Source organism: Salmo trutta, chromosome 5, assembly GCF_901001165.1.
Source record: "Salmo trutta chromosome 5, fSalTru1.1, whole genome shotgun sequence".
NCBI classification, from domain to species: domain Eukaryota; kingdom Metazoa; phylum Chordata; class Actinopteri; order Salmoniformes; family Salmonidae; genus Salmo; species Salmo trutta.
In genome coordinates, this window is record NC_042961.1 from 46982865 (window position 1) to 47009249 (window position 26385).

The 26385-nt window shown below is 42.8% G+C and overlaps 1 protein-coding gene across 2 annotated transcripts in view; it reads left to right on the forward strand.

Annotated features, from left to right (window-relative positions):
- Positions 1–5033: 5033 nt before the first annotated feature.
- LOC115194272 (insulin receptor substrate 1-B) overlaps positions 5034–26385 on the forward strand; it is a 56549-nt gene continuing 35197 nt past the window's right edge. Inside the window, exons 1-2 of one of the 2 annotated variants that reach the window (XM_029753879.1) lie at positions 5034–5760; positions 25961–26265. In XM_029753879.1, coding sequence (XP_029609739.1) covers positions 5412–5760; positions 25961–26265 — 654 coding nt within the window. In that variant the 5' untranslated portion in view covers positions 5034–5411. The remainder of the gene's footprint in view (positions 5761–25960; positions 26266–26385) is intronic. The other variant, XM_029753880.1, reaches the window with a different exon arrangement.

Below are 26385 nucleotides of genomic sequence, written 5' to 3' on the forward strand. Positions count from 1 at the left end.
TGTGTGTGTGTGTGTGTGTGTGTGTACCATATACCAAGGGTGTTTAATATGGCAATAGAATCCACCTCAGGGATCTGTGCGTGTCATTACCAAGACACACACACACACACACTTACACACTTAAGCTGGGTGTACACTACACGATTTTGGCCCCGATTTAGCTGCCCCAGACAAGATCCAACGACAAAATGTCATTGCCTACTCGTTTAATGTGAGCGGGTCAGAGATGCAATCAGATGGCTACCGATCCCGTCCTTGAGCAGTCCCAGAAGTCCCGATATTTTCAAACGTTTGATTTTGTCGGCACAAAATCCGCAATGCTCTCGGAAGTGTGAGATGTGCATCGACAAGTTCTGAGGACGGTGGTCAGCAAGATCCAACGAGAGCTCGCCAGAGAAGAAGCCAGGGAGATGAGGTCGTTGTTTCGCATCACCCAGAATGTGTGGACTCTCCAGCAGGAGCCATGACTACTACTAGTATACGTTCGTACTTGCCTTTAACCAAAGCCAAAGTGTCAAATCGTTACATAGCTCTGAAGTTCACAAGCAACGTTATTCCATCCAAAATGTTGGCTAGATATTTCAACTCTGTATGGCATGCGTGAATGTCTGACTGAAAACGTTTACGAGGCTGCTTTTGAGCCACAGCTCGTTCTAGTGACATTAACAATCCAATCACATCATCACGTCAGTGTTTTGACGAGACAGCGTGGTGGTACCGAGAATCCTCACGACCAAGTGAAGAACCTTGGCGTGTGCGACATCCGTTTGTGCCAGATCGTTTAGTGTGGTGCACCACTACGTTGGCAAGACAAAAAAAAAAAAAACGACAGGAAAGAAGGTTGTTTAATGTGAGAGGCTCGGCGATGTTCGGATTTGAAAGTCGTGTAGTGTGCGCCCGACATTAGCTGTTTCTCCCATGTACTGCTTCTGTGCAACAGCAGCCCCATCAGCACGTCAAATCATCATATTTTGCTTACTTTTTGGATACACCTCTGAAAAGGGCATTCAAAAACTCCCCAAAGCTAGCCAGTCCAGTCAGTCAGTGTGTATCAAGTTACAGAATGGAGACATCCCTCTTCAAGGCTTTCAGAGCTGAACAATATGACAAGCGCAAACAATTATGACAAGCAAGCATTTCTTTTTTCTTAGTGACGGTTATGCCAGCCTTAACACAACGTCCTCTTAATGCATGTAGATTGGAGAACATTCAGACAAGCCTGTCTTTCCCCCCCCCCCCCCCCCATGTGCTGTGTGCGTACCAGAGGAGGCTGGTGAGAGGAGCTATAGAAGGACTGGCTCATTGTAATGGCTGGATTGGAATCGATGGAACCGAGTCAAACGTGAGGTTTCTGTCACAATGAGCCCGTCCTCCTACAGCTCCTCCCACCAGTTTCCTCTGTGGTGTACGTATGTGGAAAACACGTTTGTATTGGTTTTTTTTAATGTTTTTTTTTTTTTTTTTGTAAATCATTTGTGTTTCAGTCTCAGGCTGCATGCGCTGGGAGGGCTGCAAGAGGAGATGCTATTGAATGTAAAAGCTATTTTCAAAACAATAACAGTGTGTTTCATCTCTCCCTGTAATGGACCAAATGTTTCTTGTTCTTTTGGGTGACAACATGGAGGTGAAATTAATTTTCTTTCTTTCTCTTTTTTTCAAGAGTTCCATTGACGAAGTATTTGTAATGAAAAGTGTCCATGTTCATAAATTCAAATAATATTGGTTGCTTCTTTAAACAGTGCCTGGTTCTTTATTCGTTGTGTGTGTGTCTCTCTCTCAATTTTTCAATTCAATTCAATTTGCTTTATTGGCATGACATAACAATGTACATATTGCCAAAGCTTACTTTAGACATTTAAAATATGAACATAATTAATAATAATAATCAATATTGTCAACGGGACAACAGTAATAACAATAACAAAAGGTAAAAATAACCACACATTGAACAATAACAATAATCATACAGTAGAGGACATGTGCAGGTTGGTTGGTCTGTCAGACACTGTCCATCATTTTATGGCAGGCAGCAATGTAGTGCGCTGCCAACCCACAGCTCTCTGCATCCTCCCCCAACAGGACGGGTAGCCTATCCTCATCAGAGAGTTCTTTGAAACCTCGAATAAGGGTTTCAAATTTGGGGAAATGACACTCTCTAATTGTTTTATAGTTTTTACATTTTATCAGGAAATGCAGCTCCGTCTCGGGTTCTGCGGAGGTGCAGTGGTTGCACAGCCTTTCCTGTCTACAGTAACCTTGGTCAAATAGTTAGCCACGGTGTAGTCGATTTAGGGCCAGATAGCACTGCATTTTGTTTTGTGCTTGTGTTTCTCAATAAGTACTGTAGTTTTGTTTTGACTGTGTTGTGATTTGGGTTATTCTGATTGATTGGATGTTCTGGTCCTGAGGCTTCAGTGTGTTAGTAAAACAGGTTTGTGAATTCAGCCCCAGGACAGAAAGATGAATGAGGGGACTTTTCTTTGCTTAGCTCTTGGCATTGCAGGGCTTGGTAATGATTTGAGAGGGGGTCACTGTATTTTAGATGTTTCCAAAACTGAATTGCTATTTTTTTCGTTTTTATTAATACAAATGTATTTACTAATTCTGCCCTGCATGCATTGTTTGTAGTTTTCCTCTGGACAGAACTCTGCATGCAGGGTTTCAATGGGGTGTTTGTCCTATTGGGTGAAATCTTGTTTTGCATGTGGACTCCATACCTCGTTGCCATAAAGTTCAATTGGTTCAATGACACATTCAATTAGTTTTAGCCAAATTTTAATAGGTATTTCCATTTGAATTTGTTTTTTAATGGCTTAGAATGCCCTGTGTGCTTTCTCTCTCAGTTCATTCACTGCATCATTAAGGTGTCCAGTTGAGCTTATTTTTAAACCTAAGTAATTGTAGTGTGTACAGTACTCTATATATTTTGTACCAACTGAGAACTTTGGTTTAACTCCCTGAGATCTGGATCTTCTCTAGAAAATCATTTTGTTTTATATTTTGGGGGTTTACTGCCAGGGTTCAGGTTTGGCAGTGCTGCTCTAACATGTCCAGGCTCTGCTGTAGGCCATGTGCTGTGGGTGACAACAGGTACAGGTCATCTGTGAAGAGCAGGCATTAAACCTCTGAATTGTGGAGACACTATTTTTCTAGAATAGTGGCCAATTCGTTTATGTAAATATTGAAGAGTGCAGGGCTCAGATTGCAACCCAGGCGAAGGCCCCGCTCCTAGTTAAAGAATTAAAGTTATTTACTTGCCTTTTCTTTTCTCTCTCTGGTTGTGTGAAAATGTTTCATTTGTTTTACTAAACGTTTTGTAATACATAACTTGTAACAAACAATTTGGATCATCAAATATTTACCCAAGTAATTCCTTCCTTCTGGCTATCAGTCAATTATGAGTAGACTATTAAAACTTCCCCTGTGACAACTTTAAATAGGTAATGACAACATTTAACCACCAGGCGGCGTATGTTGCATAGTTTTCAAACCTTGTCCATTTATTTTTTATTTTATTTAACCTTTATTTAACTAGGCAAGTCAATTAAGAATACATTCTTATTTACAATGACGGTCTACCAAAAGGCAGAAGACCTCCTGTGGGGACTGGGGCTGGGATTTAAAAAAAAATATATATATATATATATAACATATAAATAAAGGACAAAACACACATCACGACAAGAGAGACAACACAACACTACATAAAGAGAGACATAAGACAACAACATAGCAAGGCAGCAACACATGACAACACAGCATGGTAGCAACACAACATGACAACAACATGGTAGCAAGACAACATGGTAGCAGCACAAAACATGGTACAAACATTATTGGGCAAAGACAACAGCACAAAGAGCAAGAAGGTAGAGACATATTGCATAATTCTACATCTACAATGTAATAATGAAAATAAAGATGAATCGCCTGGCTGCTTGTTATAATGATTAACTATGTGTAATTAAAATAATACAATAAACAATCTTCATAAATAATACATTCACATGACTTTGACTGAATCATGTAATTATGCCTATAAACATAATGTAAAATGTCCCCGTTACAGTTCAATCGAACGCACCAACAGCTGTAAAAAGATTAAACGGAAAAGTTCAATCAAGCCAAAGGTGCTCCGAGTTTCCATCATCGGGATGCAATTTGATGAGGGTTGCATTTTTGTGAGTCTTGAGTGTTGCATTTCTTGTTATAAAATGTCCCAATCGCTCAACCGTGCAGCACATGATGTGATCTTCAAAATAACTTTGCAAATTCCACAATATTTGCTGAAGAACACATAGGCATAGACATTCTTCTAAGAACCAAACGGGAATTAATTCGATTCCAGTTCGCACCCAAACTCAATGCTCTCTCTCTGTATACTCTGACTCTCTCTCTCCCTCTTAAGTTATCTCACATACTATGGACAAGTGTTGACTGACAGCTTTTCATAGTAGCTCCACGCCTAAACGAGGGGACAGGAGCGGAGGGGACAGCAGTTACAGCGAAGTAGTCCGTAAACTGCTGCAGCTACAGTCCATGGATTAAAGCATTCTGCCTACTAGCTAAATAGTAGCGATGTGCATTCCGGGTCTTTTCCGTGAGCCGCATCATTTGGCTCCGTTCAGCTAAAAGAGTCGCATAATTTGCCTCCAAACGGATCTTCATTGAAAATGCTGGATAATCAACCTAGAACCATGAACAAAATTGCAAATCTCTAATGCAAAGACAAAATAATAAGTTACCATTACCCTATGTGAGATCGTGATATGCACGTTCAACTACATTCTTACCTAGCCAAATTGTTAGATCGCCTGCAAAACATTTTTTTTTTAAATGCACTGCCAAAATTAGAGTGGACCGGAATGACTTGCTCTCCCCACTATTTATTGTTTCTGCATTAAGAAATCCTCCATCTTCAGATCATGATTTTGTAACTGAGTTGCAGATAATCGTTTGAAACTCCAAAGCAGTAGTGATAGTAGTAGTATGCAAATCAGGGAGCCAAATGAACGGCTCTTTCACGAGATGCGATTTGGTTCCCAACGTCTGCCAAAAAGAGCCGTTCATTCGCGAACGACTCACCACTACTACATAGTAGTAGCAGGAGCTTTTCGCGCAGTTGCCGAATGTGCTCGTCTGTGTGTTCGTGCAGAAAACTAAAGCTGAGACTGCTGAGTTGAAGAAGGTGGTTATTGCAACGAGAAAGGAAGGGAATATTTAGCGAATCTCCTAAAAGACTAAACTGGACCAGAGGACCTCTCTCCCTTGCATACATGTGTTAAAGGGAGGGAGGGGAACGGCACGGAATGATGTTTGAATTACCCTCTACAGTTAACTTGCGAGAGTATTTGTTCTGAGTTGAAAAGATTTAAGTTTAGGTTCTAGAAAAACAAGATAACTCGAGGGCAATGGAGAGCCAACCACCCGAGCCGCAAATCTACGAGGACGTTCGAAAGAGCGGCTATCTCCGCAAGCAGAAATCCATGCACCGGCGATACTTCGTGCTCCGGACGGCCTCGGAGAGGGGCCCGGCCCGGCTCGAATACTACGAGAGCGAGAAGAAATTCAGAGGAAAGACACCGGTCCCCAAGAAAGCCCTGGTGCTGGAGACGTGTTTCAACATCAATAAGCGGGCTGATGCGAAGAACAAGCACATGATAGTGCTGTACACTCGGGCGGAGAGCTTTGCCATCGCGGCAGAAAACGAGGCGGACCAGGACGAATGGTATCAGGCCATGGTGGAGCTGCAATGCAAAAGTAAGTAAGCATAGCAAGCAAACTACAACGAGCTCTGACTGCAACCCGACCTCTATATGGCTGCCTATCGTTATAACGAAGTGGTCATAGTATTACATCTGAACGTGGCAATGTAGCCCACTGCAGCAATTTGCTCAAATGCAGCTTCTAAAAACGACACGTGCTCGTTTAATATACCACGGCTCTCATTGTTATTAGGCTATTTGTTATTAGGTTATTGTTATTAGGCATTTTTTTTTAAATAAAATATGGTTATTGTTATTAGGCTATTTTTAGGACATCCAGAAATGTGCATAACGGGAGTAACTTAACATTGCTCGTCAGCAGCGAGGAACGTCCCACTGCTCACTACCAGCGATGTTTTAAAAATGTCGGCACACGATTTTAGCGTAATAGTTTGAGGCATGCTCTTTGCATTTTAAAAAAAAGTGATGTCAAAAGATATCCATACTACAGCGTGTGGTAGGTTACTGTACTTAATGTGTTTTGCTGCATATGGACCGTAATTTAAATATTATGTAAAATTACTGTGCATACTTTGCATAATAATTATATTTAGCTAAGGTCCCCCAGAAACTGCAAATCTTATGTTCCAAGTTGCCGTGTGTGCTTATCCTTGCCAACACCCAGAGAACGTTGTCTTACTTTTTTCCCCACACCCAAACAGATAGTCTACTTGCTCCAAAAGTTCACATATGGACCAAAAGCTTGTGGTTTGTACAGGGAAAAACAAGTAGTTTCCTTAAAACGTTGCCTGTATCAAGAGTATGTTATATTGGAGACAATGTTCTACAGCCAACCTTCCTCCTGCTTCTTCTTTTCCCGAGGCAACCCTGGCCATTGCGCAAACGCATCCCGATTTTTGTTATGAGCTTGATTCTCTGTTTACTTAGTATGTACGATAAAAGTATGAACATGTATGCACTCCCTACAGTAAGTCGCCAGAGCGTCTGTTAAATGACTAAAATGTAATTATAAACTGGGTGATTCGAGCCCTGAATGCTCATTGGCTGACAGCCGTGGTGTGTCTGACAGGTATGACAAAACATGTATTTTTACTGCTCTAGTTACACTTGTAACCAGTTTATAATAGCAATAAGGCACCAATGGGGTTTGTGGTATATGGCCAATATACCACAGCTAAGGGCTGTATCCAGGCACTCCACGTTGCTTCGTACATCAGAACAGCCCTTATGTGGTATATTGGCCATATACCACACCCCGTCGTTCCATATTGCTTAAATGTATGTTTTTATTTTCTGCTGACATGACAATATTTGCCAAGACAAGACATCGCAGTAGAGGATACACGCAAAACCAACAGCATGAACAAGTTTATACAAGATCCATATTGTTGGATGCCTGTGTAGTGTGCACGAGTATCGAACGGCATACTCATCTTCCATTCAGAGTTTTTTTGTATTATTTATTCATATTTGCAATTATGCACATGCAGTAACAAAAAGCATCGATTTTCAATGTACACGCGCTTTCAAATCCCTCCTGATATCAGCAGTTGAGCAAACCTTTTGTGCAAACAAAACTATCAAGCCAGTGGCTGACTGTGGCTGCAATCACCAGTTTTTTTCTGCAGTCTCATCATGGGAAAGAAAGCTCATAGACCAGTGACTGGGGTGGGGAGGACACATGATGCAATTTTAGCAAACGAAGGTTTGGGTTCAAGGTACTTACAGCTGACCTGCTGGCCTACGTTATGTAAAAGAGCTGATTACAATGAGGGAAAAGTAGGTGCCGCCGCAACAAACGAGAGAGAAAAGCAGAAGCCTCTTACTGTGTTGAACATGTCCTAAACATTCTCCACAGGTAACAATGATCAAGAGGTTGACATAGGATTGGACCTCTTTTGACTTGTTTAACCTGTGCCTTAAAGTAACTGTCCAGTGTTTCTATGAAATATGGCCTATAATTACTTACAATATGAGTGAAATAGTTTTCCTTCCAAAATAATTGTCATTAAGTATGTTAAAAAAGCAGCTTTTCTGTGTTGGAAGGGTGTGTGGGTACCCCGACAACAGAATGGTGTGGGCATATACCAGTCATTAAAATTATTAATGCGAGTAGACCGTTGATTGGCCAGCTCATTCTACTCTAGAATTGTGATTGGCCAGCTCATCCCCCCTCGGGAGTATGAGATCCTACTCGATTAGAAAATAGCGAGCATTTTTTAAACGGTCTGTTGGAGATACAAGTTTGAGGTGGGGTTTTTTAAGTATTTTTTTTCCCTCAAATGTATTATTTGGCCAAAGATAGTAGCGCAGGACAACATTATTTAGATATAAGTCAACAACATTATTTGGGTATAAGTCAACAACATTATTTGGGTATACGTCAACAACATTATTTGGGTATAAGTCAACAACATTATTTGGGTATAAGTCAACAACATTATTTGGGTATATGTCAACAACATTATTTGGGTATAAGTCAACAACATTATTTGGGTATAAGTCAACAACATTATTTGGGTATAAGTCAACAACATTATTTGGGTATACGTCAACAACATTATTTGGGTATACGTCAACAACATTATTTGGGTATAAGTCAACAACATTATTTGGGTATACGTCAACAACATTATTTGGGTATACGTCAACAACATTATTTGGGTATACGTCAACAACATTATTTGGATGAGTTAACAGAATATGAACTTTTAAAATGTGATTTTCACTGGACAGTTACTTTAACTAATGTCTTAGGCCTATGACCTGTGCAAAGGGGTCCAGGCTGTCTCGGGCTTTAGTTGGCCCTATGTACAGATCTAGGGTCAGTTTTCCCTACTCCAGTCCTAACTGTAACCAATTGGGCAGAAAAAACAGCAACAATATGTTATGCATATGTTTACATTTACATTTTAGTAATTTAGCAGATGCTCTTATCCAGAGCAATTAGGGTTACATGCCTTGCTCAAGGGCACACCGTCAGCTCAGGGATTCGAACCAGCAACCTTTCAGTTACTGGCCAACACTCTTAAACGCTAGGCTACCTGCTGTGCATATGTTATATGCAATAGGTTACATACAGTGCCTTCAGAATGTATTCATCCCTTGGACTTTTTCCACATTTTGTTGTGTTAGACCCTGAATTTTAAAGGGATTACTTTTAGATTTTTTCGTCACTGGCCTACACACATCACCCCGTAATGTTAAAGTGAAATTATGATTTTAGAATGTTTTACAAATTAATAAAAAATGAAAAGCTGAAATGTCTTGAGTCAGTAAGTATTCAATCCCTTTGTCATGGCAAGCCTAAATACATTCACGAGTAAAAATGTGCCGAACAAGTCACATAATAAGTTGCATGTACTCACTCTGTGTACAATAATAGTGTTTAACATGAAAAACGACCTCATCTCTGTGCCCCACATACAGTGCATTCAGAAAGTATTCAGACCCCTTGACTTTTTCCACATTTTGTTACATTACAGCCTTATTCTAAAATTGATTAAATTGTTTTTTCCCCTCATCAATCTACACACAATACCCCATAATGACAAAGCAAAAACAGGTTTAAAATGGAAATATCACATTTACATAAGTATTCAGACCCTTTACTCAGTACTTTGTTGAAGCACCTTTGGCAGCGATTACAGCCTTGAGACTTCTTGGGTATGACGTTACAAGCTTGGCACACCTGTATTTGGGGAGTTTCACCCATTCTTCTCTGCAGATCCTCTCTAGCTCTGTCAGGTTGGATGGGGAGCATCGCTGCACCGCTATTTTTAGGTCTCTCCAGAGATGTTCAAACGGGGCTCTGCCTGGGCCACTCAAGGACATTCAGAGGCTTGTCCCGAAGCCATTCCTGCGTTGTCTTGTTGGAAGGTGAACATTCGCCCCAGTTTGTGCTCTTGAGTGCTCTGGAGCAGGTTTTCATTAAGGATCTCTCTGTACTTCGTTCATCTTTCTCTCGATTCTGACTAGTCTCCCAGTCCCTGCCGCTGACCAACATCCCCACAGCATAATGCTACCACCACCATGCTTCACCTTAGGGATGGTGCCAGATTTCCTCCAGATGTGACGCTTGGCATTCAGGCCAAAGTGTTCAATCTTGGTTTCATCAGACCAGAGAATCTTGTTTCTCATGGTCTGAGAGTCTTTTAGGTGCTTTTTGGTGAACTCCAAGCAGACTGTCATGTGCCTTTTACTGAGGAGTGGCTTCTGTCTGCCCACTCTACCATAAAGACCTGATTGGTGGAGTGCTGCAGAGATGGTGCTCCTTCTGGAAGGTTCTTCCATCTCCACAGAGGAACTCTGGAGCTCTGTCAGAGTGACCATCGGATTCTTGGTCACCTCCATGACCAAGGTCTTTCAGGGACCTTCAATGCTGCAAAACATTTTTGGAATTATTCCCCAGATCTGTGCCTCGACACAATCCTGTCTCGGAAATCTACGGACAATTAGTTTGACCTCATGGCTTGATTTTTTTTCTCTGACATGCATTGTCAACTGTGTGACCTTATATAGACAGGTGAATGCCTTTCCAAATCATGTCCAATTAATTGAATTTACCACATGTTGACTCCAATCAAGTTGTAGAAACATCTCAGGGATGATCAATGGAAACAGGATGCACCAAAGCAAAAGTTCGAGTCTCATAGCAAAGGGTCTGAGTACTTACAGTTGAAGTCGGAAATGTACATACACCTTAGCCAAATACATTTAAACTCAGTTTTTCACAATTCCTGACATTTAATCCAAGTAAAAATTCCCTGTTTTAGGTCAGTTAGGGTCACCACTTTATTTTAAGAATGTGAAATGTCAGAATAATAGTAGAGAGAATGATTTATTTCAGCATTTATTTCTTTCATCACATTCCCAGTGGGTCATAGGTTTACATACACTCAATTAGTATTTGGTAGCATTGCCTTTAAATTGTTTATCTCGGGTCAAACGTGTCGGGTAGCCTTCCACAAGCTTCCCACAATAAGTTGGGTGAATTTTGGCCCATTCCTCCTGACAGAGCTGGTGTAACTGAGTCAGGTTTGTAGGCCTCCGATCTTTGTCCCCATGTGCAGTTGCAAACCGCAGTCTGTCTTTTATATGGCAGTTTTGGAGCAGTGGCTTCATCCTTGCTGAGTGGCCTTTCAGATTATGTCAGTATAGGACTCGTTTTACTGTGGATATAGATACTTTTGTACCTGTTTCCTCCAGCATCTTCACAAGGTCCTTTGCTGTTGTTCTGGGATTGTTTTGCACTTTACTTTTTCAAAGTACGTTCATCTCTAGGAGACAGAATGCGTCGCCTTTCTGAGTGGTATGACGGCTGCGTGGTCCCATGGTGTTTAAACTTGCGTACTATTGTTTGTACAGATGAACGTGGTACCTTCAGGCGTTTGGAAATTGCTCCCAAGGATGAACCAGACTTGTGGAGGTCTACCATTTTTTTCCTGAGGTCTTGGCTGATTTCTTTTGATTTTCCCATGATGTCAAGCAAAGAGGCACTGAGTTTGAAGGTTGGCCTTGAAATACATCCACAGGTAAACCTCCAATTGACTCAAATGATGTCAATTAGCCTATCATAAGCTTCTAAAGCCATGACATCATTTTCTGGAATTTTCCAAAACTGTTTAAAGCCACAGTCAACTTAGTGTATGTAAACTTCTGACCCACAATAATTGTGATAGAGTGAATTATAAGTGAAATAATCTGTCTGTAAACAATTGTTGGAAAAATGACTTGTGTCATGCACAAAGTAGATGTCCTAACCGACTTGCCAAAACTATAGTTTGTTAACAAGAAATTTGTGGAGTGGTTGAAAAACGAGTTTTAATGACTCCAACCTAAGTGTATGTAAACTTCCGACTTCCACTGTATATAAATAAAGTATTTAGGTTTTTTAGGTTTAATACATTTACAAACATTTCTATAAACCTGTTTTTGCTTTCTCGTTAAGGGGTATTGTGTGTAGATTGATGAGGAAAACAATACATTTAATCAATTTTAAAATAAGGCTGTAACGTAACAACATGTGGAAAAAATCAAGGGGTCTGAATATTTTCCAAATGCACTGTACAATTACCTGTAAGGTCAGTCAATCAAGCAGTGAATTTCAAACACAGATTCAATCACAAAGACCAGGGAGGTTTTCCAATGCCTCGCAAAGAAGGGCACCTATTGGTAGATGGATTAAAAAAAAAGCAGACATTGAATATCCCTATGATCATGATGAAGTTATTAATTACACTTTGGATGGTGTAACAATACACCCAGTCACTAGAAAGAAACAGGTGTCCTTCCTAATTCAGTTGCTGGAGAGGAAGGAAACTTCTCAGGGATTTCACCATGAGGCCAATTTTGACATAAAAACAGTTAGAGAGTTTAATGGCTGTGATAGGAGAGAACTGAGGATGGATCAACAATGTTGTAGTTACTCCTAAATACTAATCTAATTGACAGAGTGAAAAGGAAGCCTGTACAGAATAAAAATATAGTAAAACATGCATCCTGTTTGTAACAAGGCACTAAAGTAATACTGCAAAAAATGTGTCAAAGCAATTAACATGTTGTCCTGAATACAAAGTGTATGTTTGGGACAAATCCAATACAACACATTACTTAGTACCACTCTCCATATTTTCAAGTATAGTGGTGGCTGCATAATGTTATGGGTGTGCTTGTAATCGTTAAGTACTGGGAAGTTTTTTCTGGATAAAAATGACACGGAATGGAGCTAAGCACAGGCAAAATGTTAGAGGAAAACCTGGTTTAGTCTGCTTTCCACCAGACACTGGGAGATTAAGTCACCTTTCACCAGGACAATAACCTAAAACACAAGGCCAAATCTTAGCTGGAGTTGTTGACTCAAGAGGATGAATACTTATCAAGTCAAGATATATTCATGTTAGAATTTTTTTCTTCCACTTGACATCACAGAGTATTTCGTGTAGATCGTTGACCAAAAAAAATAAAAAAAATGTATCCCACTTTGTAACAGAAGAAAATGTGTAAAAAGTCAAGGGGTGTGAATACTTTCTGAAGGCCCTGTAGGCCTCACGGATCCTGGATCTATGTCAACAGTTTTCCCCCCACACACAGCACAACGCATGGAAGAAACAGAAGGAAACGGCAACAGCGGAGCACCCTCAGAGACCCCCAGAGTGGGTATGGGATGTGGTCGCCAGATTAGGGAGACCGGGAGCAGGGAGGGAGAAGAGAGGGAGGAGAGGGGGTGTTTCTCACTCTCTCTAGTTGTCAGCCAATAAACAATCGGCTGAGCAAACCAAATAAACGACCCTGTCAACTCTTCGTCTGGTCAAACATTTTGACATCTGTCTTTTGGCATGTCCTGCGTCAATTGTGTCACTGAATTCTCTGTTATTGAATGACAGCTTAACTCAACATTGCTCAGAATGCTGTCACCCTCTCCTCCCGTTTGTTTAGTGTTGTGTTATAAGCGTAAATCTATTTTCTCTGACTGGTCTGAAGTTTAGACATTTCTCAGTCAACCCCAGCTCCAGCCAGCTACGTCAATCTACACCCATACGGCTCATATTGCATATAGGGTCTAGCTCATGTGGTTTCAACATTTTCCATCTCTTTCATGCAGACGTTTGACAAAATCATTTTTGAGGTGAATGAGGCCAACTTGTGTGCGCACCCACTCACACACAACCCTTGGCATTCCAACCCATATAGAGTAAAACGGTATGTTATACAGTGCTTGGAAGAGTTGACCACAAGCTCCACCCGTTTTAAGTGATGCCATTGGGAAAATGGGCGGAGTCTCTGTGTCAGTGACCATCTAGTCTTCGGGGTTTCCGTCCAGTAAGCTGAAAGTGTATGGGGTAACGTGAACCCCCACTTGTACAATTGGGAGAGCAGAAGGATTCACACCCACCCAGCTACCTTTTCAGTCGAGCAAATACTGTGCCGCTGCCGCTTTCAAGCCATGTCAGTCTCCTTGATCCTATTGGTGTGGAGCAGTGCTTTGTGACATGCTATGGCTTGAACTGAGGTTTTGAGCCAAAGCTGACACATTGAGAGCTACAGTATTACGTCACAGTGCTATATTATTATTGGCAATGTATGTGGGAACAGGGGCTACAAAGGAGAGAAATGCATTCTCTCTCTCTCTCCACACACACACACACACACGGCATATGTTTTACTATCCTTGTGGGGACTTAAAATTAACCCCTAACCTTAACCCATAACCCTAATTGTAACCCTAACCCTTACCCATAAGCTTAAAATATCCTTTGTCCCACGAGGGATAATTTTCTTTGTTTAACTATCCTTGTGGGGACTTTGGGGGATTTCCTGTACCCATGAGGAGCCCACATACACACACACACACACACACACACACACACACACAAGGAAAAGCCAAAAAGACAGCACAGCAGTTAGTCTGTGCACCCGTAGCCCACTTTCAATAACTGCCCCAGTCTCAGACTCTATCCGTGCTGCGTTCTGGGAAACTCACCTGGAGCGACCTGGGACTGCCTTCATCAGGCAATCTCCCTCCCTCCGCTAACCCGTAACATTCACAAATACAGTCCAGCTGCCATGCAGAGACCGAGAGAGATATTGAGATCTTTATTTGTTCAGCTGGTTCCAAGGAGGCCATATGGCCAGTAAATACAGTATCAAGCTGTAAGAGAAGCTTATTTACCAAACTATTTATATTCACTGGAGTGTATCAAGGCCGAAGTAGGGTATTAGAAGTATGGGGCATCATTGTTTGCCAGGCAAATAAAGTCCTCTGGCTCACAAGCCACCTCAAGAACGGTTGTTGGACCTAGTAAGCAACGAAGCTGTGTAAACTGGAGATGAGAGATGAGATACACAGCACTGTTATGCCAGGCGGCAGGCAGGGGCACTGCACAGTCTCGCTAAAACACACACACACACACACACACACTAGGAGGTAAACCGCTCATTAAACTATAGTGTCAAACACAACCAGCAAGCCACAACCCAGAACAAAGGCCCTTCCAGGTCTGTCTCGATGATAAACAGCTACTAAGCTTTGATCTACAGTGAGTTGTCCCTTTTGGCCTCACATAAACCACAGATATATTCACTGGTGTATGATCCACTAACCCCATATTAGCTCTGATCTACAGTCAGTGTTCCCGTTTCACTTCATATAACAGACATGGCTGTTATCTGATACTCTGACTCTATATCAGTGCAAGCCAAGACACCACTTCACCCATGTGGATACACTTGTCTCAAGGCATGGCTGTAGTGTAGTATTTATACCCAGCCCTTGTCAGTCAGTCTCCCAGTCATCCAGGCAGGCGGTATGATCTGGATCCCACCGGTGGCCGCCTCGGCCGGGGAGACGATTAAACGTTAAACCCAGTTAAACTGCTGCTCATCTCCCTAATTAGACCGTAATTGTTGTCTATGAGTCGGCCCGACGCAGCGCTGCCTAACGGGGACAACAGGACGGTGGGTGTGAACCGGAGCTAGCTTAGCCTCGAGCTATTTTGGCCGCTAAGACACAGGGCTTGTGTCCCAAATGGCACCCTACTCCCTATATAGGGCACTACGTTTGACCAGAGCCCTGGTCAAAAGTAATGCACCACGTAGGAAATAGGGCGCCATTTGGGACACCGCCTGAGTAAGCACTGTGAGCTGGACCCTCCCTCCTCCTTCTCACGTTAGCCACAGGGCCACGGGGTCATTTCCTATGCGGAAAATTGTTTACACCCATTAACACCCTGTAATTTTATTCAACATGTTGGGCTAGCCCGTGTTTTGCTGGGCGAGTAGATCCCGTGTTGCGCAACAGACCCATGTTCACTCTCAACAGTTAGCTACTGTAAAAGGTCAGCCCGAAGGCTCGGCTCGACATTCAGGCTTGAGAGTGATCCATTTAAATCCCCTATATGCGCTTCATATGCATGTTATATGTGCAACAAGCGCGAATCTATCCCAAGGATAGTCGGTAAGTGGCCCATAATTTGATTGACATGAAGGAAAGGCTGAGAGAGGAACACAATCGATCACGTCGGTGAGTGTCCATATGGCGCGATGCAGCTGTGAGCAGAGGATAGTACATGATAATGGCTAAGCACCAGCTCACCGCACTGTGGTGCAGGACCGGGTCAATGGGTTCATCTCAGTGGTGAATGAATTGGACTTCTGCAGCTGCGCTGACATGAAGAAAACTGGACAGGTTCCAGTATATTCCATTTGCAGGCCTCTTCTGCTATATTACTTTGGCTTATCGTGTACTTTTGGCTGAGTGATGAAGAATAGGAGACGAGAATAGACAGCCTCTTCTGGTATGCACCTTCTGTGTTCTCCTCCTGCGCAGTCTTCACCCGTCAGTGGTTCTGTGACCACACAAAAGCCTTGACGTGGCGCTCTTTAATGATGGCTGCCAGGTTGACGAGGTTGTTGTGAAGACCAACCAGCACGCTCGCTAACCTTCACGCTCACTTTCATGTGGTGCTTTAGCGATGACAAATCTGGATGCCTCGCTGATAATTGGGTGCGTGTGTGTGTGTGTGTCTTCATAACACATACCATATGTGCGAACTGAGCCTTAGGGAGGTGGTGGTGTTGTGTACGTGTTGTGTTTCTTCCTCCGGGGGCCAGGAGAGAGGGGGATGGATAATGAGGGAGTGGGAACGAGAGAGAGTGAGGGAAGGAGAGGTGGGGGAGTAGAGGAGACAGACTGGGACAGTCGGCAGTAAGGGAGATCCTTTTTGGGGGGGGACCCACGGTTTTATTGACACACAGACACACACACACACTGGACACAGCTGTCCTGTGTCTCTCCACACTGGTAACTCAGGGTGATGGCGAGAGATGAGGGGGAGAGATAGCCGAGCAGGCGAGATGGGAAATAAAGGGACTTCAGGCCTTGGATGTCCAGCTCGTTGGCTTCTTTGGTGACGTATTTGAGAGCGTTGTGGCATGCTAGGGCACTGGGGTCAGCAGCATGAAACAAGGCCACGTGGGAAAATGATCTTTCCATCTCAGCTCTAGCTTTCAGTGATTTACTGAGTGCATTAGCGAAACTAAGAGAGATAACGTTTTTACGCCTAGCACTCACAGATATCGATCCCTTCCATGAATCTGATGAGATTGGAATGAAATCCACAAAAAGCGAAGGGGGGGGGGGGGGGCACTGCCTTACTTCATAAAATGATCATATGTACAGTAGGCTACTTCACACCAAAAAAATAGGTTCTAAATGTAACCTAAAGAGACTTTTTGGTCAAATGGAAGTTGAGAAACTATACCCTCAACTTCACTACAGCGCCTCACTAATAAAATAGACTATACATTATGCAACACTACTGAATCCTACCATTCTTCACACATGCAGGCTACCTGACAACTGAGGGCTACTCCAAGGAACCATGTCCATACTGAACCTACATGTCAGAGTTGAGGGCATTTCCATGGAAAAGGATCCATGAGCATCAACATGTGAAGTTTATAGGAGTATATCAAGTTGGGGTCAAATGAAATCTAAGCGTCTATCTTTTTAGAAACTGGAATAAGCAAAGGCTTTGATTTCTTGTCAAACAGGTGGTGAACGAGTCTTAGAAAACATCCAGCTGAAAAAGTCTTAAAAGGTATTAGAATTACATCGAAACACAATAATGTAAAACTAAAAGACTTCTGGCAACTAATATCAACACTTGTATTTAGTTTAGGATATATTTTTTTCCTTCTGTAAGTTTAAAGGGACACTTCAGGATTTTGTAAATTAAGCCCTTTATCTACTCCCTTGAGTCAGATGAACTTGTGGATAAAAATCGTATGTCTCTGCGTGCAGTTTGATGGAAGTCGCTAACTAGCATTAGCGCATTTGCTAACTAGTGTTAGCACAAAGACTGGAAGTCTATGGTAACTGCTAGCATGCTAGTAGATACCATAGCCTTCCAGACATTGGCCTAACACTAGTTAGCATTGGCTCGCGAAACTACCTCTTAACTTCCTTCATACTGGATCTATTGCCAAAATCCCGAAGTATACCTTTATGAAACATTGCCTTGTGCCTCGAAATTCAGTAACCAAAAACCCACATATATTTAAGATATTTTCAAATTTCGCTCCCTCTTGAGGAGGGAGGATAATGAAAGTTCACAGAAGTAATGAGTTAAGGTAGACCTATCAATTAGTTACAGTGTTTTTATGTTAATTAAGTGATAAAAGTGAAATTCTGTTACCGATTATTCCGAAATTCTATGAATGATTTGGTAACGGAATTTCTGCAATTTAATTGGCTACAAGGAGAAATTGTAGCAGTCACAAACCACAGTTGGGTCACCTGCTACAGTCCTACCTTCCACTGGCATACTGTTATGTTCAGCTCATTACAGTTTTCTTTCTCTTCTGTGGTCATTCCGCCCTGGCCTTGATTTCAATGTCCACAGATGTCATTTTTTGGTCCAGTCCCGACGAGCCTTGATTTCAACATCTACAGACCTTTGGATCGGTCTTCATTTGGACCAAACATAGACATCCATGACTGGACCAAATCTGAACCAATCATGGACGTCTATGTTTCACAAGTTTGGACAGCACAATACAGTACGTTACAGTAAAGTAGAGCACAGTAGAGAAAAGTAGAGTAGATTATAGCTCAGTACAGTAAAGAAAAGTAAAGTACAGTACAGTACAGTCTTGGACTGCACAATAGAGTAGAACAAAGTGGAATAGAGTTCACTACAGTACACAGTAGACCACACGAGTTGAGTCCACTATAATGTACTGTACTGAACTATACTGTATTGAACTATACTCTACTTGACTGTACTGTACTGAACTATGGTGTACTGTACTGAACTGCACTGAACTGTACTGCACAGAACTGCACTGAACTATACTCTACTTGACTGTACTGTACTGAACTATACTGTACTGCACTGAACTGTACTGCACTGAACTATACTCTACTTGACTATACTGTACTGAACTATACTGTACTGATCTGTACTGTACTGCACTGAACTATACTCTACTTGACTGTACTGCGCTGAACTATACTCTACTTGACTATACTGTACTGAACTATGCTGTACTGAACTATACTGTACTGAACTATACTCTACTTGACTATACTGTACTGAACTATACTCTACTTGACTATACTGTACTGAACTATACTCTACTTGACTATACTCTACTTGACTATACTGTACTGAACTATACTGTACTGAACTATACTCTACTTGACTATACTGTACTGAACTATGCTGTACTGAACTATACTCTACTTGAATATACTGTGCTGAACTTTACTGTACTGAACTATACGGTACTGAACTATACTCTACTGTACTCTAATGTGCTTTACTTTGATGTCCAAACTTGTGAAACATAGACATCTATGATTGGTTCAGATTTGGTCCGATCCAACCAAATTTGGTCTTGTTTGCTGGCGGAGATCATTAAAATAATAGCCAGTGTGTAGAATAATACCCAAATATGCAAAGGATATTGTATATTTCTACCTTTGTGAAACCTATTTAGGATGCATCACCATTCATATCTATGAGTCCTTTACTTCTGTGTAGATCAGGCACCCATGATGAAATTCCGTTACCACAGTTCTGTTACCGGTTGTAAATCCACTTCACTTACTGTAGTTCCGTAAGTTTTTTCCAATGTGCGGTATCATGTCATAGCTGAAACCCCATTCTTTCTGCAGAGATCTTTGAATCTTAATTCTGAGCCGATATTTAAGAGTTTTTGGAAAACGTGGTCACATAAAAAACTGAGCGAGATTTTACGGAAGTTCTGTTACCAAACTTTGCATCTGTACTGTTCTTCCAGTAAATGTGTTTTTGTAAAATGTTCTGTGAAATTGTTAACAGTAGTCCTTGTGCATAGAGTTGTATTGTTTGTTAAACTTTGAAATCAATGTTTTTTGTTTGGCATGCATTTTAATTCCGTTACATGTGGAATTGCCCTTGACCTACATTGAACAGGGTCGCCTTGCCAGTGTGTGATAACAGCTATCACTATGTCACACTCAGTTCGTCGCTAATGGAAAGTGCTTATCAATATCCCAGCAGCCAGCTAACATGCACACACACACATATACAGTTGAAGTTGGAAGTTTACATACACTTAGGTTGGAGTCATTGAAACTCGTTTTTCAACCAATCCATACATTTCTTGTTAACAAACTATAGTTTTGGCAAGTCGGTTAGGACACCTACTGTGTGCATGACACAAGTAGTTCTTCCAACAATTGTTTACAGACAGATTATTTCACTTATAATTCACTGTATCACAATTCCAGTGGGTCAGAAGTTTACATACACTAAGTTGACTGTGCCTTTAAACAGCTTGGAACATTCCAGAAAATGATGTCATGGCTTTAGAAGCTTCTGATAGGCTAATTGACATAATTTGAGTCAATTGGAGGTGTGCCTGTGGATGTATTTCAAGGCCTACCTTCAAACTCAGTGCCTCTTTGCTTGACACTTCAGAAAAAATTGTAGACCTCCACAAGTCTGGTTCATCCTTGGGAGCAATTTCCAAATGCCTGAAGGTACCATGTTCATCTGTACAAACAATAGTACGCAAGTATAAACACCATGGGACCACGCAGCCGTCATACCGCTCAGGAAGGAGACGCGTTCTGTCTCCTAGAGATGAACGTACTTTGGTGTGAAAAGTGCAAATCAATCCCAGAACAACTGCAAAGGACCTTGTGAAGATGCTGGAGGAAACAGGTACAAAAGTATCTATATCCACAGTAAAACGAGTCCTATATCGACATAACCTGAAAGGCCGCTCAGCAAAGATGAAGCCACTGCTCCAAAACCGCCATAAACAATACAGACAGCGGTTTGCAACTGCACATGGGGACAAAGATCGTCCTTTTTGGAGAAATGTCCTCTGGTCTGATGAAACAATAATAGAACTGTTTAGCCATAATGACCATCGTTATGGTTGGAGGAAAAAGGGGGAGGCTTGCAAGCCGAAGAACACCATCCCAACCGTGAAGCACGGGGGTGGCAGCATCATGTTTTGGGGGGGCTTTGCTGCAGGAGGGACTGGTGCACTTCACAAAATAGATGGCAGCATGAGGGAGGAATATTATGTATATATATTGAAGCAACATCAGTCAGGAAGTTAAAGCTTGGTCGCAAATGAGTCTTCCAATTAGACAATGACCCCAAGCATATTTCCAAAGTTGTGGCAAAATGGCTTAAGGACAACAAAGTCAAGGTATTGGAGTGGCCATCACAAAGCCCTGACCTCAATCCTATAGACAATTTGTGGGCAGAACTGAAAAAGTGTGTGTGAGCAAGGAGGCCAACAAATCTGACTCAGTTACACCAGCTCTGTCAGGAGGAATAGGCCAAAATTCACCCAACTTATTGTGGGAAGCTTGTGGAAGGCTACCCGAAACGTTTGACCCAAGTTAAACAATTTAAAGGAAATGCTACCAAATACTAATTGAGTGTATGTAAACTTCTGACCCACTGGGAATGTGATGAAAGAAATAAAAGCTGAATAAATCATTCTCTCTGCTATTATTCTGACATTTCACATTCTTAAAATAAAGTGGTGATCCTAACTGACCTAAGACGGAATGTTTACTTGGATTAAATGTCAGGAATTGTGAAAAACTGAGTTCAAATGTATTTGGCTAAGGTGTATGTAAACTTCCGACTTCAACTGTACACACACACACACACACACACACACACACACACACACACACACACACACACACACACACACACACACACACACGGCTAGCAGCCCCACAGGTTCATGTGCAAAGGACAAACAGCTGTTATGACCCCCAATAAAGGCTGACCTGGATCAGGTGGAAGCAGGGGGAATACCGTAGTGCCTTGGAGCCAACAAGTCATAATCACACCTTAAGTCATATAATGGCCTGTGGCGAGATGCCCAGCAAGACATATTAGTCTACAGTACATGCTTATACTCGTCTTGAGGGGAGAGAGAAGGGTGCAGTTAATAAAGTATGTATGAATAGTGCGGTGTGTGTGTGTGTTCTGGACTTCACACTGCAGTTGGTGGTAGCCATACGTGAAGCTGAACGTTGTGATAAGGTTGCAGTGAGGTTATAATACATGACCTATCTTGTATGAAGAGTAGTGTGTCAGAGTGTGTTCAAACTGCCCTTGGTTACATCCATTAATCACATGTTGAACTGATTGTTTCAGTAAGGTTGTCGCATGGTTGAAGTACAGTAACGATGGGCTAGATGAATAGAGTAGAAAGTGTTCTACTTATCCTGTAGTTGGCTGTAGCCACAGACTAGCCACGTGGAAAAGCCATCTGAAGCTGAACGTTGCGATAAGGTTGCCTTACAGTTGTCATGCAAACAGGAACCGGCTACTGTTCACCCAGAGAGGTGGTCCATGTAGCCCAGGAGCACAGTGTCACTTTGACTCCATCTTCGCTGTCCTGTAGTCTTATGAATCATCAAGACCGCTGCTAAGGGCTTCGGAAATGACCGCTGTGTGTGTGTGTGTGTGAGAGCTAAGCTCGTTTGCAGTGTTATGTACCCCCCCGTCTGTCCGTCCGTCCGTCTGTCCCTCTGTCCTTGTGCTGGACCTGACTGCACGGTCACCCCTCTGGGTTTTCATTGCGTGAGCTAAAAAAACCCTTGCTCTTTCTCCCCCGCTGGCTCTGTTAGTAACACTCTGCCAGGGAGAGGTCCCGTAGGGGACTGCCAGTCACATCTAGAATTCACACACTTCTGTACACCTCCTACTTCTGTAACGTTTGAAAGAGGTTGTCACGATGGCGGGTCGGGTAGCTTAGATGGATATCATGGCCACTTTAAGGCGACGAGATGTGCAGCTGTGTAACCATGTACGCAGAGGGTCAGGAAGCAAGTTCAGGGAGCGAATACATTTAAATAAATAAATGAGCAAAACAAGAAACACAAACAGCGCACCGACATGAAAAACAGGAACAATGACGACCGGGGAAGAAACCAAAGGGAGTGCCATATAAAGGGCAGGTAATCAAGGAGGTGATGGGAGTCCAGGTGAGTGTCATTACGCGCGTAAGGCTGGTGACAGGTGTGCGCCCTAACGAGCAGCCTGGTGACCTAGACGCCGGAGAGGGAGCACACGTGTCAAGCTGATGCGTTTAACTGAGCTAGCGAGGTCTTGAGCTGCTCTGACTGCCGCAGACGGTGCGTGTGGCTGTGTGTGCACGTGCATTCCGTGCGTGCGTATCACTAGCAGGTGGAGGAGGGAAAACGGTGGCCTTGCGAGACCCGAGATCAAAGAAGCCTCTTGTAGGGCTGTTGGGGGTTGAAGTGGGAAACTTGACGCTCGGCTGATTTCTAAGGATGTATTCATAACAAGCAAAACAGGGCTGCTTGGCGGATAGCTGAGGACTTCTTCAGGATAAAAGAAACACACGATCGAGCGGTATTTGGCATGGGGATCTGAGGCCGTGCGTGGGAAGGAAGGACAGCGGAGTGGGATAGTAAGATGGTGACAGGGAGAGAAATGGTGTGAAGGAAGGACGGTGAATCTATATTGACTTCCATTATTACCCTTCAAGTCAAGTTTTTGTCGTCAGTCAGTAGATCCCGGAAAGTCTACGTCTTTTCATTCCTCGTATTTCATTCATTCTTTAACTTCTGCGTTCATTTTTCTCAAGGACCTTTTTGTTTTCCTTCTGCATTACCTCATCTGTCTCAGTCCCTCTGCCTCAAAATCTCCAAAACAAATATTTCTGGTAGTAAATCTTTATGCAGCTGGCAACAACACACACACACACACAGACAGACAGACAGACAGCAGTCCATGAAATAGTCAAGCTTGGCCTAGAGTGACTCATCTAATGCAGAGGACATGCATCGTACACAGCCAATGGTCTACTGTCTAAACCTATGGCATCAGAGGAGGCTGGTGGGAGGAGCTGTGGGAAGACGGGCTCATTGTAATAGCTGGAATGGAATCCATGGAACGGAGCTAAACACGTTGTTTCCATGTGTTTGGTATCGTTGACTCCATTCCAGCCATCACAATGAGCCCGTCCACCTACAGCTTCTCTCACCAGCCTCCTCTGTCTGGCATAACAGCTATTCTGGTGTGCCTTGAAGTCCTGGTTCATCATTCATCTAGCGGTAAGAAAGCCAGAACACACACACACACACACAGGTTTCCCATTCCACCACCACAACTGAATGTTTTGGAAGCGGGGAGTGGAAGTGTTAGTCATAAAGGAGGTCGAGTCTGTCGTCGTTTTTGTTTTTGCGTTCGTGCCCGGAGGTTTTTGTCCACACACATGGTTGTGATTATTGGGTTAAGCGGAAGGCACGGGAGAGACAGGAGGAACACATGTTTCCCCGCACCTTTATTGACACCACTTCATGGCTATGGAGGAGTAAGGGCTTTCTTGTGTTTGGCTGAAGTTGACAGAGGTGCCTCTAAGAGCTAACAGTCTAAACATCTAAGCATTTAGGCCTGGTCTCGAAGTGAGTGTGGGTCGTTTGCTTGCGAAGGATTCATTGACACCCATCCTTAGTGACACCCAACCAAGTGAGCTCAGTCTCAAGAAAAGTGTGGTCTTCTCTCTACGGTGAGGGACCTGTAAATGAGGGTCTACTGTAACCCGAACTTTATACAGTAAATGAACTATTTTTCTATGGGGTTGTAATGTATTCAGAACGTCTCAAACCTGCAAACACCAACCAGGTGTATGGAAAAGCAGTCGTCCTATTGGCTACAGAGACGGGCGGGATGGATGGGAAATGATGGACACCGACCATACCGATCACTTATCGCAGGCATTTTGCTGATATCGTTCTTTACAGTAAGTAGCTTATTCTACAGAAATTAAGTTTGTAATTAAAGAAGTTTGCTTATATGGGTGATAGTTAATGGGACAGTTGATGGCTTCAGCCATCACTCTAGTAGTAGTAGTATAAAGGATAATAAGAAAAAAACAGTGGTGCACATCGTTATAAACCTATTGTTCTATTTATTGTTATCACATCAATTGAGACAATTTATCGCGATATGGATTTTTGTCGATATCGCCCAGCTCTAATCTACAGGAAGTCTCCCGTAGGCGTTGCAAGTCAGTAAAAAGACAGTCTAGTCTTTTTGTTTTCATAGTCCTTGTCCTTTTGAAGTGCCTGAATCCTCAACAGTTTACATTTTTCATGCGTGTGTGTGTGTGTGTGGCCACCGAGTTGAAACATGCCGCTGCAGGAAGAGCAGGACTCACAAGCCGCTGTGGATTGTTCAGAATTTGCTAAAACACTAGATATCAGCACAGCTTCCATATCAGTGGAGGCTTGTTTGTGTGTGCTATGTAAATAGTGGTGCTTTCATCTCACATTCCCTCGTAATTGAGGCACGACGGTCATGTTGGTCTGTTTTAATCTCTATATTCCATCCCTCTATCCGCCCACCTGTTTTAATCTCTATATTCCATCCCTCTATCCGCCCACCTGTTTTAATCTCTAGATTCCATCCCTCTATCCGCCCACCTGTTTTAATCTCTATATTCCATCCCTCTATCAGCCCACCGGTTTTAATCTCTAGATTCCATCCCTCTATCCGCCCACCTGTTTTAATCTCTATATTCCATCCCTCTATCCGCCCACCTGTTTTAATCTCTAGATTCCATCCCTCTATCCGCCCACCTGTTTTAATCTCTATATTCCATCCCTCTATCCGCCCACCTGTTTTTATCCCTCTATTCCAAACCTCTATCCACCCACCTGTTTTAATCTCTAGATTCCATCCCTCTATCCGCCCACCTGTTTTAATCTCTATATTCCATCCCTCTATCCGCCCACCTGTTTTAATCTCTATATTCCATCCCTCTATCCGCCCACCTGTTTTAATCTCTATATTCCATCCCTCTATCCGCCCACCTGTTTTAATCTCTATATTCCATCCCTCTATCCGCCCACCTGTTTTAATCTCTATATTCCATCCCTCTATCCGCCCACCTGTTTTAATCTCTATATTCCATCCCTCTATCCGCCCACCTGTTTTAATCTCTATATTCCATCCCTCTATCCGCCCACCTGTTTTTATCCCTCTATTCCAAACCTCTATCCACCCACCTGTTTTAATCCCTCTATCCACCCACCTGTCTCTCAATCTCTCTCTTTCTTGATCTATTTCTCTCTTTCTCCCTATATAAAGCACTTCTCTCTCTTTCTCCCTATATAAAGCACTTCTCTCTCTTTCTCCCCACTCTAAATCCTTCCCTTCTGTCCTCCTCTCCAGGTAAGGCTGCTAGTACCGACACCGGTCCGGGAGGGGACTATGGTGTACCCACCCCAGGCCCCGCCTTCAAGGAGGTGTGGCAGGTCAAGGTGTGGCCAAAGGGGCTGGGCCAGGCCAAGAACCTGGTGGGCGTCTACCGGCTGTGCCTGACCGAGAAGACAGTCAACTTCGTCAAGCTTAATTCAGACGCCGCCGCCGTGGTCCTGCAACTGATGAATGTGAGGCGCTGCGGTCACTCCGAGAACTTCTTCTTCGTGGAGGTTGGTCGTTCCGCGGTCACGGGCCCCGGGGAGTTCTGGATGCAGGTGAGATGAGATGTAACACAGGCCTAGTCTCTGGGGTTACAGCTCTGAATGGTCACTGTGTTTTGATTGGCAAGCTGCGTATTCATCTTAATGCATGACCATTTGATGTTGGCTAAACTG